At 41.4% G+C, this 15,784-nt stretch overlaps 1 protein-coding gene across 1 annotated transcript in view; it reads right to left on the bottom strand.

Annotated features, from left to right (window-relative positions):
• Positions 1–13,268, bottom strand: part of LOC126194859 (protein SYS1 homolog) — a 51,485-nt gene extending 38,217 nt beyond the window's left edge. Inside the window, exon 1 of the mRNA XM_049933203.1 lies at positions 12,896–13,268. Coding sequence (XP_049789160.1) covers positions 12,896–13,066 — 171 coding nt within the window. The 5' untranslated portion in view covers positions 13,067–13,268. The remainder of the gene's footprint in view (positions 1–12,895) is intronic.
• Between the last annotated feature and the right edge of the window lie 2,516 nt (positions 13,269–15,784).

Genomic DNA, 15,784 nt, shown 5'->3' with positions numbered 1-15,784 from the left:
AGTTTAGTAAAATGCTAAATGCCATGGAATGTTGTCATGAGCATACTATTTTGCTGTTCCCTTTACATTACAGTACTATGTCCTTTTAAACAATTTCGACTTTTCACAACTCATGATTAATTAGGTACAGCTTTAAGGATTTTACACATTCTCAACATGTTACCTGCTTATCCAGGTACAATTAAAAAAATAATAAGTTTTAAATATTTGCAGCCATTGTTATTGTAGAAACAGCTATTTCTTAATGTTTTATTTACATGTTACATGTGACTGACATTGAATATCAAGTGTGTGTGTGTGTGTGTGTGGGGGGGGGGGGGGGGGGGGGGGGCGCGCGCGCGCGACTATTTGCAAATGAGACTGAAAAAGTTGCATTATCTCTCGTGACAATAGGTTTTCCAACATTAACATTTCACAGTTTGCGACAGCCTCTTGGATTTAATAAATGCCAGACACAATTACTTTATTCAGTGCACTATCCCCACGTGCAGGGCAGTGGCAAATACATTTTGGGAAATGGCTCTATTTCATGACTGGGACCATCCATTTTAGTTCCTTGAACCATGAATTCCCAAGCCTACCAAACAACACTGGACACATTCTTTGCTACTGCACTGTGGCAATAATTGAGAAGTAGATGTTTTAATAGAGCCTATATATCCTTAGGTCCCAGAGGCTGGAGCTGATGTAAGTAAACTGTTCCGAGAGTGTGACCATGCCGTACTACAAAAGACTCCAGTACTTCAACTTCTGCAACGGGTAACTTTGATCATTCTCCCTACATTGCACTTCCCTGCATTTGTTATCCCAAGACAGTGACAAATATTATTAATGTGTACAGTGTTGAAGGGGGCTCCCGTGCTTTACTGATCACAAAGTTAATTTGATTCTTGTGCAGTGAAGCAGAAGACACTGCAGCCACAATACCAGGATGTGTATCACAATGCCATGTGCTTTCACTTTTGATGTTTAATGCTCTGCTTGACAGGGGTGTTCCTTAGTTAATGAAAAAAATACACTGACATGGACAAAAAGCGTTAGAAGTATGTCCCATATCACTATAAAAGAATAAAGTATTATTGTGATAGAAAATCTCATTTGGACAAAGTACAACAGAAATGTTGTTCAGAATTAATAAGATAACTACACACTATGTTGAATCCTTTTCCATTCTGTGGTTACTTGTACTCCAGATCTTGGGGAAAAAACTGGCAAAGTAGAAATTCTTAAGAAGACACAGTCTCATTTGAATTCAGTTCTGAAAAGCATTTTTCCGAATCCACCAGCTTTGTCTGAAATCAAGCAAGCAAGCTTGGGCTGATTACAGAAGCTTTCTAAAGGAAAGCAAGTTTATAGTTTAACGTCCTTTCAAAAATGTGGTCATTAGAGATGGAGCACAAGCTTGAGCCAGAGAAGAATGGGAAATGACATTCACCATGTCCTTTTCAAGGAAATCACCTTGGTATTTGCCACAGGAAAATCATGGAAAAACTAAATCTGGGAGGCTGACAATGCTTTGAGCTGTTGTCCTCCCAAATGCGAGTTCAGTGAGAAGGTATTGACGTTAGTGAGAAGTGGAAAGACTTTAGGAATAAACACCCACCTTGGAACACCCATCTAATTCAAAACCCAATGAAGATGATTGTGGGGTTAATATTTTCATCGTGAATGATCAAGACTCAACCATATTCAAATAAGACAATGGAGATGTGGTCAGATTCTGAAATGGGGTTACTTTGAAAATGCTGCGTCTGAAAATGATGCAGAGGAACACACAGAAAGACATACTGTGGGAACTGCCCACTTCACACTTTCAAAAGTGGTCTGAAAGACTTGCACGAATTGACACTAAGTGTTATGACATGATTGACAAACACCAAACTGTAAATATGTTATCAACGTATATGTATGTGTTTTGTAATGATGATGGTGATGACGACGACGACGACAAAAAACACACACACACACACACACACACACACACACACACACACACACAGAGAGAGAGAGAGAGAGAGAGGGGGGGGGGGGGGGGGAGGGAGGGAGAATATGGCCAGAGAAAGAATTGGAAGTACCCAAAAACCAGCCAACAAGGAGACAGTCCAACCAGATTAACCAAGATTTGGAAGGAAGACAATCAAAACAGCGCCAGGGCATTATGGAAGATGTCTTTCAAAACAGACCAAAGTGGAGAGCACTCAATCATCAGACGCAAAGAGATGATCAAGATGATGAAACAGAAAGCTAAGTTCTTAGTAAATTAATTATGATCCATTCCTAGTGGCACACAATCAGCTAAAAGATATAACATAGAGGTTCATTTCTGCAAATGAGATATTACTGAGTCAATAAACCATTCTTTATCCACGGTAATGCTGAAGAATGTGATGTAAGTATACGCTTCGATCAGTGACACTATCAATGAGTATGGTGGCCTCACACAATCACTTATATTTTACCTATCAAAGCACTGGGTCTCTCATGGGAATATGAGGGCTCTGATGGGGCTATTCCTGTTATTACTACTTTCAAACAATAAAAAACTGAAAATGTCATATCACAGTGTGAAACTAAGGATTTTGATCAAGGATGTCTATATAAATACACTGCATGATAAAAAGAAGTTAAATACTCAGAAGGCATGACTGGATATCAAAGTAACTTTGTACACTGTACATCACTGGTGAGTGTGCAAATGATTACAGTTGTAATTCCCTGTGACAGATAGAATGCCCATTGGGGTGGATACATGAAGTTCATGCTTAGTGTTGTCATCATATCTGGTAGTAGGATATATAAGAGGTGTGAAGAGCATAAGATTTTCAGTGATCACAGAATGAAGATGCAGCACATTTGTGTGAGACAACGTTATCAGCACCTCACGAGTTTAAAAGGGCCCTCATTGTGGGTCTCCAATCAGCCGCATCAAGATTTTCGGGGCATTTGGATGTGATAGTGGCCCAATGTGGACTCCATGGGAACGTGAGGGCAGGCATACTTGTTATAAGGCTCTGGTTGACCACATCTGACAATCAGAAAGAAGGATCACAGTATTGTGCACCACGCAGATCACAACTCTTCACGTATGTGCGTGACATCTTGTTAACAAGTAATGGACTGCCTGCAACATTCTGTGCCAGTTTTTTGGAGGCACTGCAGTGTTACGCCTTGCGTCATGTTGCGGGGAGTCGTAGGGCATGATGTAAGGGAATGGTCAGTGAGTATAATAATGACTTCGGGAGAGGTCCCATTCTTCCAATTATTTGGAGAGGTATTGTGGTGTTACTCCTGATGTTACACTGTGGGGAGCCATAGCACATGACATCAGGTCACAGTCAGTGAGTATAACAGTGACCTGGTGAGAGGTCTTATTCTTCCAATTTTTTTTGGAGAGCCGCTCTGATGTTAAGCTCCTTCATTGGTTTTATCATTATGTGCTACAAAATGTTGATTAATAACCTACAGATTGATTTTATCGTTACGTTGTTAGAATGGCGTTGAAAGAAAAATGATTTCTGCCTCCAATCCAGGATTTAATTGCTGTGAATGACACCCATATAGTTTCCAATCTAATTTGGACTTTGGACTCCACTAAAAGTCAGTCCATCATCACAACCTTCATTTTCAAAAACTAGCTGTTGCCGTGATAAATTTGTTGGTTTCACCAACTCTCAGCTGAAGTATCACCTCCTAATTTGGACTACAATTTCAGCATGCTAAGATTGAGTCCATCAACAGAACATTCTTCAAAATATAGACAGGCACTACTGTGATCTTCAGCAAACCATTATGGTCACCATGTAAGATAACTTTGTCCCAAAGTCTTACTCTGATGCTAAAAGGAAACTGTGTAACTTCGGTTACTCAATAAATCAGTAAAATCTAAAGGCCACAAGTTCAACTAAATACTTAGGAACTAAAATTATGAGAGTACTGCCAGGTGGTCTGGCATCCTTACAAGATAGGATCAACAGACAAGATCGAGAAAGATCAAAGAAGAGCAGCACATTTTGTATTATCAAGAAATAGGGGAGAGTGTGTCACAGACATGATAAAAGATTTGGGGGTCACCAGAAGGGTCCGATAACACGCGTCAGCTTTGACCCGTGATGTAAGTCTGTTGTGGTGTGTGACGCCATGGCATCACAAAGTTTAGTTTGCGAGTGTTGCGTGTTTGTCGATGTCTTGTTGTGTTGTCGGTGGTGCTCTCTGGTGGCGTGTCTGTAGGTTGCAGATAGAGTTTTGTTGTTGGTTTAGTGTGTACTTGTGATGTGTTTGTAGGTGGCGTGGCGTTGTGGTTTGGTGGTGCTCTCTGGTGGGGTTTGTGGGTTGTGTCGTATTTGGTTCATTTGAGTTGTTGACGTTGTTGGCTGTTGTTGTGCTTGTAAGTGAAGATTGGTAGTGTATTGTGCAGTGAGCTGATGGTTTAATTTTTGTTTTGTTTTATAGTAATGTAGTGTTGTATGAGGGTTGTCGTGTTTGAATTTTTGAGATCACTTTTTTTTGTGCCTTTAGGAATGGATATGATGGATAAATTGAACAGTTTTCGGCGGTGGGGAATGATGGGTGACACAGCTATGTCACTCATTACGTTTTTTCAGCTCTTTGGACTATTGGCTGAGCTAGTGAAGTGCTCTGCGTGCAGAGAATATATGAAGTTGACGAAAGTTTCGGCATCTCGGACACTATATGTGGAGGTGCCGGCATAACAACGTTTGGCGCTCAATTCGCCTGGGTACCTGGTTCGAGAAGTCTATGTTGTGCATGCGTGAAATTGTTTTGTTGAGTTAACATTTTTGTTATCAGTCCTCACACGGTTTTTGTGCACATGAGGTGGGTGTGAGTGAGCGACGGTCCTTTATTGGTATTTTTTTTTGTTGGGAGGTCTGTTCAGAGTATATTAAATACAGGGCTAAGTTGGGTGGGTCTTGAGTAAAGGTTGAGATTTATGAGTCACAGTTTGGTAGAAGGAAGTATGGGAGGGTTAAGCCTGTGGTTGGTTTATGGGTGTGGGGGGCTGTGGTATCGGGGTCTGGTTGTTCTGAGTGTGTTTAGGGTTGTGGACAATCGTACCAAGAGGGAGTTAGTGGGGTTGATTCAAGATTATGTAGAACAAGGTACTACAGTAGTGTATGATGGGTTTGCGTCTTATAGTGGGTTGGGTCGGGAGGGTTACAAGCATCTGATTGTTAATCATAATGTAGAGTTCAGGAATTATGATAGTGGGGCCTGTACAAATACTATAGAGGTTTTGGGGGGCTGTTAAATCTGTAATAGGGAGGGGGAAGAGGAGCTCTTCCAACTTCAGGCTCATTTAGTTGAGTACTGTTGGTGGAAGAGGGTCCCTGAGGGGTACTGTATTTTTAGGGTTTCCTTAAGGGCTGTTAGTAAGATGTACAGGCCCAGGGTTGTGGGTTAGTGAGATTTTGGGAGGGGGGGGGCTGTGTTGGCTGTGGCTTGGGGGGGGGGGGGGGGGCGAGGGGTGTTGGTAAGGTTTCGTGGGGAGGAAGGTGGGTGATGGTTGTGGATTTTTGTTTTCCTGTGGAGGATTCGTTTTGTTGTAGTTCTTTTTTTTTTTTTTTAGTTGTAGACTGAACAGTTTTTTTTACTTTGTTTTGGATAGTTTTTTTTGGGAGGGGGGTTGGTAAGTATGTTTGGTTGTCGTTTATTCTGTTTGTGTGTGTGCGTGTTCGTGATATATATATAAATAAATTAATAGAGGGAAACATTCCAGGTGGGAAAAATATATCTAAAAACAAAGATGATGTGACTTACCAAACGAAAGCGCTGGCACGTCGATAGACACACAAACAAACACAAACATACACACAAAATTCAAGCTTTCGCAACAAACTGTTGCCTCATCAGGAAAGAGGGAAGGAGAGGGAAAGACTTCTCTTCCCGTTATCCACCAGGCCTCAATCTCCGCTAATTTCAAGTTGCCGCCACTCATACCTCACCTGTCATTCAACATCTTTGCCTCTGCACTTCTGCCTCGACTGACATCTCTGCCCAAACTCTTTGTCTTTAAATATGTCTGCTTGTGTCTGTATATGTGTGGATGGATGTGTGTGTGTGTGTGTGTGTGTGTGCGCGAGTGTATACCCGTCCTTTTTTCCCCCTAAGGTAAGTCTTTCCGCTCCCGGGATTGGAATGACTCCTTACCCTCTCCCTTAAAACCCACATCCTTTCGTCTTTCCCTCTCCTTCCCTCTTTCCTGATGAGGCAACAGTTTGTTGCGAAAGCTTGAATTTTGTGTGTATGTTTGTGTTTGTTTGTGTGTCTATCGACGTGCCAGCGCTTTCGTTTGGTAAGTCACATCATCTTTGTTGAACTAGTAGGCAGTGCCAGAGCTTTCATGTGGTGAGTTTTGGTTTTTTTTTTTCTTCGTGTTTTTATCTGGTTAGATGACTTGTGGATCATGCGTCGGGGGGTTGTGTTGCTGTTATTGGTGAATTGGTTTTGTGTGTTGTTGTTGACCCTGTGAGGTTAAGGGAAGTGTTCGATTCCAGATTTGGTGTTTTCTTGTGGTTTCTGAGGTAGTGATTATTGTGGAAGTGGTTGTAGACTTGTGGTTTCTGAATTTGTATCGATACTTTCTGTTGACCTATATAGGTCAAGGGATATGTTTCATTCCACATTTGGTGTTTTCTTGTGGTTTTTGAGGTAGTGATGATTATGGAATTGGTTGTAGGTTTTGTGGTTTTTGAATTGGTATCAATACTTTCCGTTGAGCTATATAGCTCAAGGGAAGTGTTTGTTTCCAGATTTGGTATTTTCTTGTGGTTTTTGAGGTAGTGATGATTGTGGAAGTGGATGTAGGTTTTGCGGTTTTTGAATTGGTATCGATACTTCCTTTTGACCTGTATAGGTCAAGGGAAGAGTTTGATTCCAGATCTGGTGTTTTCTTGTGGTTTTTGAGGTAGTGATTATTGTGGAATTGGTTGTAGGTTTTGTGGTTTCTGAATTGGTATCGATACTTTCCATTGACCTATATAGGTCAAGGGAAGTTCAAAAATGGTTCAAATGGCTCTGAGCACTATGGGACTTAACAAACCTGTGACCGTAGTAGTCGCGCGGTTCCGGACTGAGCGCCTAGAACCGCGAGACCACCGCGGCCAGCACATCAAGGGAAGTGTTCGATTCCAGATTTGGTGTTTTATTGTGGTTTTTGACGTAGTGATTATTGTGGAATTGGTTGTAGGTTTTGCAGTTTTTGAATTGGTATCGATACTTCCTGTTGAACTGTATAGGTCAAGGGAAGTGTTTGGTTCCAGATTTGGTGTTTTATTGTGGTTTTTGAGGTAGTGATGATTGTGGAAGTGGTTGTAGGTTTTGCGGTTTTTGAATTGGTATCGATAATTCCTGTTGAACTGTATAGGTCAAGGGAAGTGTTCGATTCCAGATCTGGTGTTTTCTTGTGGGTTTTGAGGTAGTGATGATTGTGGAAATTGTTGTAGGTTTTGTGGTTTCTGAATTGGTATTGATACTTTCCATTGACCTATATAGGTCAAGGGAAGTGTTCGATTCCAGATTTGGTGTTTTCTTGTGGTTTTTAGGGTAGTGATGATAGTGGAAGTGGTTGTAGGTTTTAAGGTTTCTGAATTGGTATTGATACTTCCCGTTGACCTATATAGGTCAAGGGATGTGTTTGATTCCATTGGATATTGTTTGTAGTTGATTTTGCGAATGTTATGGCCGGTTTATTTTACCGGTTTTATCATTTGGTTTAGCAGCGTGTGTTTGTTACGAGTTTGTCCCTACCAAAAACCCCCAATTTCCGCAATTGTCCCGTGAGGTTCATTATAATATCGGAGGAATATGTATTTGATGGTTTTTCGATCTATTTTCATGTTTACATAATGATGCCATACTCACAATATGGGAGTTACTAGAATGAAATTTTCACTCTACAGCAGAGTGTGCGCTGATATGAAACTTCCTGGCAGATTAAAACTGTGTGCCGGGCCGAGACTCGAACTCGGGACCTTTGCCTCTCGCGGGCAAGTGCTCTACCAACTGAGCTACCCAAGCATGACTCACGCCCCGCCCTCATAGCCTTAATTTCGCCAGTACCTCGTCTCCTACCTTCCAAACTTCACAGAAGCTCTCCTGCGAACTTTGCAGAACTAGCACTCCTGGAAGAAAGGATATTGCGGAGACATGGCCTGGGGTTGTTTTAATATGGGAGTTGTTGTGAATGGTTGTTTCTGCCATATTGGTGACATCATTGGTCAAAGCTGATGGGTGGAATCGGATGTTCCCATAAACCCAGATTTGCGGTGAACATCAGTAAAACGAAAGCGTTTTTTGCTGCGGTGGAATCTTCTCACAAAATTCACCACATTTTTCTTCCGGATGCAAAAATATTTTGTTGGTGATGACCTGCATGGGAAGAAATAATCATCATAATAAAATAAGGGAAATCAGAGCTCGCGCAGAAAGATACAGGTGTTTGCTTTTTCTGCGCACTGTTATTGTGAAGGTGGTTCGATGAACCCTCTGCCAGGCACTTAAGTGTGATTTGCAGAGTATTTCTGTAATTGTACATGAAATTACATTCATTGTAACCAGATCATTGGCAGAACTAACTGCAGTTTATTATTTGAAAATTTTCAGCTATTAATCTTGATAAAGATTTGCGACCATCCAGTAGTAAGGAAACCAAGCATAAGAAAGGCAGTGGACCTTTATTCTACGTTCACAATCAATGTGCCAGTGTTTGGTTATGAGTTATTTCAAGAAATCCCCAGAGAGTTTAATACCCAGAAGAACTCCACTACTTCGTTCATCTTCCTGACTAGAGTGTGATGGTGGAGGCACTCCCCCTCCTGAAATTTTGATTGTGGTGACAGACTGACTGTAATGTACCCTGAGTTCTAAGTTAGGTTTGAAGGTGTTAATTTGGTTGTAGGTGGCACTTTCGAAGGCCAGACATACCAACAATTAAAGGGAACAGCCATGGGTATCAGGATGGCCCCCTCATACACCAACCTATTCATGGGTCGCTTAGAGGAAGCCTTCTTGGTTACCCAGGCCTGCCAACCCAAAGTCTGGTACAGATTTATTGATGACATCTTCATGATCTGGACTCACAGTGAAGAAGAACTCCAGAATTTCCTCTCCAACCTCAACTCCTTTGGTTCCATCAGATTCACCTGGTCCTACTCCAAATCCCATGCCGCTTTCCTTGATGTTGACCTCCATCTGTCCAATGGCCAGCTTCACACGTCCGTCCACATCAAACCCACCAACAAGCAACAGTACCTCCATTATGACAGCTGCCACCCATTCCACATCAAACGGTCCCTTCCCTACAGCCTAGGTCTTCGTGGCAAACGAATCTGCTCCAGTCCGGAATCCTTGAACCATTACACCAACAACCTGAAAACAGCTTTTGCATCCCGCAACTACCCTCCCGACCTGGTACAGAAGCAAATAACCAAAGCCACTTCCTCATCCCCTCAAACCCAGAACCTCCCACAGAAGAACCCCAAAAGTGCCCCACTTGTGACAGGATACTTTCCGGGACTGGATCAGACTCTGAATATGGCTCTCCAGCAGGGATACGACTTCCTCAAATCCTGCCCTGAAATGAGATCCATCCTTCATGAAATCCTCCCCACTCTACCAAGAGTGTCTTTCTGCCGTCCACCTAACCTTCGTAACCTCTTAGTTCATCCCTATGAAATCCCCAAACCACCTTCCCTACCCTCTGGCTCCTACCCTTGTAACCACCCCCGATGTTAAACCTGTCCCATGCACCCTCCCACCACCACCTACTCCAGTCCTGTAACCCAGAAGGTGTACACGATCAAAGGCAGAGCCACGTGTGAAAGCACCCACGTTATTTACTAACTGACATGCCTACACTGTGAAGCTTTCTATGTGGGAATGACCAGCAACAAACTGTCCATTGGTATGAATGGACACAGGCAGACAGTGTTTGTTGGTAATGAGGGTCACCCTGTGGCTAAACATGCCTTGGTGCACGGCCAGCACATCTTGGCACAGTGCTACACCATCCGGGTTATCTGGATACTCCCCACTAACACCAACCTTTCAGAACTCGGGAGATGGGAACTTGCCCTTCAGTCTCTTCGCGTTACCCGCCAGGCCTCAACCTCCGCTAATTTCAAGTTGCCGCCACTCATACCTCACCTGTCATTCAACAACGTCTTTGCCTTTGTACTTCCGCCTCGACTGACATCTCCGCCCAAACTCTTTGCCTTTACAAATGTCTGCTTGTGTCTGTGTATGTGCGGATGGATATGTGTGTGTATGCGAGTGTATACCTGTCCTTTTTTCCCCCTAAGGTAAGTCTTTCCACTCCCGGGATTGGAATGACTCCTTACCCTCTCCCTTAAAACCCACATCCTTTCGTCTTTCCCTCTCCTTCCTTCTTTCCTGATGAAGCAACCGTTGGTTGCGAAAGCTTGAATTTTGTGTGTATGTTTGTGTGTCTATCAACCTGCCAGCGCTTTCGTTTGGTAAGTCACATCATATTTGTTTTTAGATATAAAGTTACTTTGTGATTGATAGATTGCAGCTGTGGGGAGGGGGGGAGGATGGCAGTATTTCCAGCGTACAGCCAGCCACATTTCACAAGACACTCCACATATCTGCACAGCAGGCAACACAGTGAGCCACAGTGCTCGAGAATGAACTACACTTGGTTGGGCCTTACATACTACTCGACTTGCTGAAATGCCAACCATAAATTGATTATAATTGGAGTGTAAAAGTATGGTGTTTTACACAAAAAATTACCTGGTGGCATTTCTAAGAGACAGAGTGATGTACAATGATTAAGGTGCTGGAGCCTTTTTTAATTATTGGGGAGGGGTCAGATCCCTGTTTAACATCCAGGTTTGACTTGTCAGACTTTGCAAAATGTAATGAATCTCATTGGAACCACATTGTTTAAAAAGTGTGTTCCACACTTAGCCTAAAAGTGTAAATAAATTTATAGAGCTCTTAACGTAAATCTCGAGAAAGCTTCCTTTCAAATATGTGACAGCTAACCACCACACTGGAGGTGGTACACTCTGGCTTTCCTCCAGTATTTAACTTACTTAAGCAGCTAATTATTAACAGTTTAACATTAACTCTGAGTCATGACTTCATTTGAAATTTTTCATACATACTAATCATTGCCAGAGGTGAAAGAAACAATAACTGCCAGAAGAAAAGCTCCCTGGATTGACTTAATATTGAATCTTTATGGAAATACGGAAGCGTCCGATCCCACCCGTCTGCTTTGACCCATGACGTTACAAATATGGTGGAAACAAAAACAAACACACACACTTTCCACAAGAAGCCTAATGACACTAACGGGACAAGCGCGGGAAATGGGGTGTTTTGGGTGGAGGGCAAACTAAATATAAACAAATTTAGACGCCTTGCGTAGCTACAACGTGTAAGTGAAGACAACCATGCATGAATACCCACCCACCTCCCCAGGGGTCGTAACCCCTGCAACCCATAGAAGATAAAGATGCTTCAGTAGCTGATTAGTGTTTTTGTCTTTAAAAAAAAAATCTCACGGGATAGAACGAACAGATCAGAAAGATAAATATAATAAACTAAAACTGAAATTGGAGGAAACAGATAATTAAAATAAGTAATAAGTGTTTTTAAATTTAAAAAAAAATCTTACGAGATAGAACGAACAGATCAGAAAAGTAAATAAAATAAAACAGAACTGGAGGGAGCCACACTCAAACCCAACTCCACGCCGTCATGACGTCACACACGACGACACCCTTACGTCACGGGTCAAAGCCGACGCGTGGGATCGGACGCCTCTCACGACCCTCTTTATTGTCTACTAAATGAGTCACATTTACTTCACACACACAGCTGTAACAATAATGCAACTATGTCCAATACCTTTCCAGAATGAAAACAGCCAGTGCACAAATAAAATATTCTTGTGGGGATATCATCTCCCATAATAAGTCAGAGAGAGAGCTACAGTCTAGCAGTTTTCTTAAGATTTATTTAGTGTTACTTAAAAATGCAACAACATATTACTATGTGGTCAAGTAGGGATTGTGAATCTGACCACTGGTTTCGACTGGTGACATGACAGAACATATGTGGACTGAAGATTGGTGTGACTGATCTACAGCTCAGTCCAAGAGATACATTAAGTGGGAAGGCTGTAAGCTTGGCTGAAATCTGAAACCAATAAAAGTGATACCAAAGCCAGATTGCTACTGTTATTAAACATTTCGAATGGTGAGTCTCAAATCAGTGTTCACAGGCGGGTATCTCACAAGGATAGTCATTATTTTGATGGACGTGGTTCATCTAAACCTTCAGATCCCATAACCTGATTAAGATGTGTCATGTGACATAAGACATACAGAAACAGAAAGTGAATAAAACTCCGATAACAATTCTTTTATAACTATATTATTTTTTGCAATGTAGTTTATAATGACAGAATGATCTGCGTTGTAGCCTGAAGCCTTGGTTAGATTGAAAGGTGGGAGTTGGTGGAGCAGTATAGTTGATTCTTGGATTAATGGCGCACGAACTTTGTGGGATCGTATATTACTATTTAACTGATAAACTATTTCCCTAGCACTAACATGAGTTAGAGGCGAAACTTCATAACATATTTCTCTACGTACAAGATTTCAAGGAACGTTTATAATCACCTGCTACACTGAGAACTACATCACAAGAATATAGAACATTTGTAACATTAACAGTACTCCGGTAATGATAGGCAATATACATAGAACAAACGGGCACGAGTCGGTAATAGGAATTATAAACGGGTTGTCCCTCACCACACAAGCACATTACTACTAAAACTGTTCTTATAATTAATTATTCACTTGGTCATTTGACAAAACATGCTCGTCCTTTGATACTCAACCTGATACTTAAATATGTGGTCTAATGAGCGAGATGATCCGACGATAAAATCTACGATGGTGATCCACAGTCCGAGACCAACATACATTACACTTTGTAAGGCTACGATTTGCGATATAATCAGTATTGGATCCCACGTTGTGTTGCGGAATTGGCCTGTCATTTTCTTCATTTTTCTCAAAACTGATACTGAAAAGTCACGGAAAAGGAACTAAACAAGCACGTAATCCTATACTGCGCTCTGTTTCATACGCCTTTACCACCAACACCACAGCCGAGAAAACTCTTCATCGTTTCACTTAACTTTCATCATAACAAACTCCGACGTCAACACACATGACAAGTGCTTCCTATGACGCATTCACCAAAACAAATATCTTTGGTTTCGATATACCTCACATCTCTGGGAAATAAAGGGAAGAGAAGAGAAGCATACCTACATCCTTAAGCTTCACAAAATAAGTAATGCCACAACGCTGTGATTTCGGCAGCACTTTAGAAGGCAGAAGGGAGGGCAGCGTATAGGAATGCTGATGAAGATAGAACATGTAAAAGAACAACATATATAATGTTTCAACATATATAATGTTAATTTTATGTGTTTGATCGAAATTTGCAATATTCTGCTGCGCATATTCTGGACAATATTATGACAATTCCTATATCATGTAAATGATGCAAAGGATGATAATAAATGAAATGAAATATTGATAGTGGCTTGAAATACACAAGGAAAGATAACGTGTAAAAGAGAAATTCACACTGACCATCACGTCATGTCACGTCACGTCCCGTACCGTCAAAACGTTCCATAATGCATTTCAAATGGCTGCATTCCCACAGCCCATCAACGTGTCGTCACGTCAAGGTTTCTTGGGAAGAAAGTTTTAACGGCGTCGTCGTCTGCTAACATCTGAAAACCTATTTTCTCCACGCCGACTCATGTGATAGTAGTGAATCTTGTGTTTTTGTTTCATCTTAATTTTATTATTGTATTTTGTTTTAGTGACAAATTGCAACTGTCCCTTTACAGTTTGAATATTTTTTCCTGTGAGGTTTACTCCACAAGCGATGTCAGATATCTAAATGCGAAGAATTATTTAGGTTTAGGCCTTACAGTAACAGAATAGAGCTGTCACCCACACTGAATGTAAGCAACGTTTTAAGTGAAAAAGTCAGCTACAATGAAGGAGAAAAATATATTTTCTTGTGACGGTATTAGTTTCGTAAGGAGGAAACACGATGGTTAAGGTAAAGAGACTCTTTTTGTTCAGTTATAGGTATTGTTGAAGATGTTTGTACGTATTTTCGTTAGCAGATAAATATCGATGTTTTTTGTTTATAATGGAAATGTTCCCCTTCACAGTACAGTAAAGTTCTCATAGAGTACTTGTACTATGCCCCTAGATTGTACAGAACTGAATAATACGCAATTTTGAATCCAAATCCGACGACGACGAATATTGTATGCTTCGTGTGGGGAAGAAAAGCGAAATGATGAATTTTGCTTAATTTTATTGTTTCACAACGTCAAATGATTGGGTGTGCAGCTCCAAAATGCTCCAATAATAGCAGACTGATGGTTATAAGTTTTATTGGTTTCTGTCAGATATAGATCGGCGTAAGAGGTGCCTTGTAAGTTTAAGACGCCAAGACTGGACACCAAAATCGAACAACTACCTGTGTATTGTAAGTAAAAGCATTTTTCTTTGTTTTGGGAATAGGCACGTTGGCAGAGGGTTGGGTTGTTTTGGGGAAGGAGAGAAGACAGCGCGGTCATCGGATTAGGGAAGGACGGGGAAGGAAGTCAGCCGTGCCCTTTCAAAGGAATCATCCCGGCATTTGCCCAGAGCAATTTGGGGAAATCACGGAAAGCCTGAATCAGAATGGCTGTACGCGGGATTGAACCGTCGTCCTCCCGAATGCGAGGGCAGTGTGCTAGCCACTGCGCCACCTCGCTCGGTGAGAAACATTGGCAGAGGGACGGTAATGAAATAATGATATAAGGAGTGTGTTTATTATAATTTTGCTGCAGGTTATGTGTATATAACGCGACGTAACATTGTAAGTTTAAAGTAAGCTACTTCTCTTGATTTTATTTAGAAAAACTGTATAAAATCACAAGTTGCCTTAAGGAGCTGTTAATTTTATAGGAGTAAATTAATAGTCCTTAATGACAACGTTTTGGTGCTATCAAAATATTTGCAATTATTACTCGAGGTCCATTTTGAAGAAAGCTAGTTTCAGCAAAACCAGGCAGAGAAGAAGAACCTGCAACCAAATGTCATCCCTACTCTTCTTTGATGTGCCCTATCCTCAACTTCCAGTTGAGAGCCAGAGATAAAAAATAGTTCAAATGGCTCTGAGCACTATGGGACTTAACATCTGAGGTCCTCAGTCCCCTAGAACTTAGGACTACTTCAACCTAATTAACCTAAGGACATCACACACATCCATGCCCAAGGCAGAATTCGAACGTGCGACCGTAGTGGAGAGCCAGAGTAAAAGCATATATAAGAAATGGTGAGTTAGTGAATAAAAGATGTTAATCCTACAATAAATTCAGTGTTTCCCAGATTGTTTTCTCAGTGTGCTATCAGCTGCAAGTTTCCCAGCGTAAACATTTCCATAAACATGACAGGAGAATATGTTAAGCAAGTTGCAACTAAACATTTTAAGGGTTAGAGTGTCAGGGCATATGGGGGGAAAAAGTGTTAAATATTCCTTGTAACACAAAAATGAACGCAGTTACTGCAGATGCCAGAGTACCTGGGATATCCTGTATAATATCATTGTAGGAGGGTGCAAGAATGAAGAGTGCTGTGTGTGTGTGTGTGTGTGTGTGTGTGTGTGTGTGTGTGTGTGTGTGTGTGTGTGTGTGTGTGTGTGT

Source organism: Schistocerca nitens, chromosome 7, assembly GCF_023898315.1.
Source record: "Schistocerca nitens isolate TAMUIC-IGC-003100 chromosome 7, iqSchNite1.1, whole genome shotgun sequence".
Classification (NCBI taxonomy): Eukaryota; Metazoa; Arthropoda; class Insecta; order Orthoptera; family Acrididae; genus Schistocerca; species Schistocerca nitens.
The sequence above is the reverse complement of the archived record's forward strand: the minus strand, read 5'-3'. Positions and strand labels throughout refer to the sequence as shown.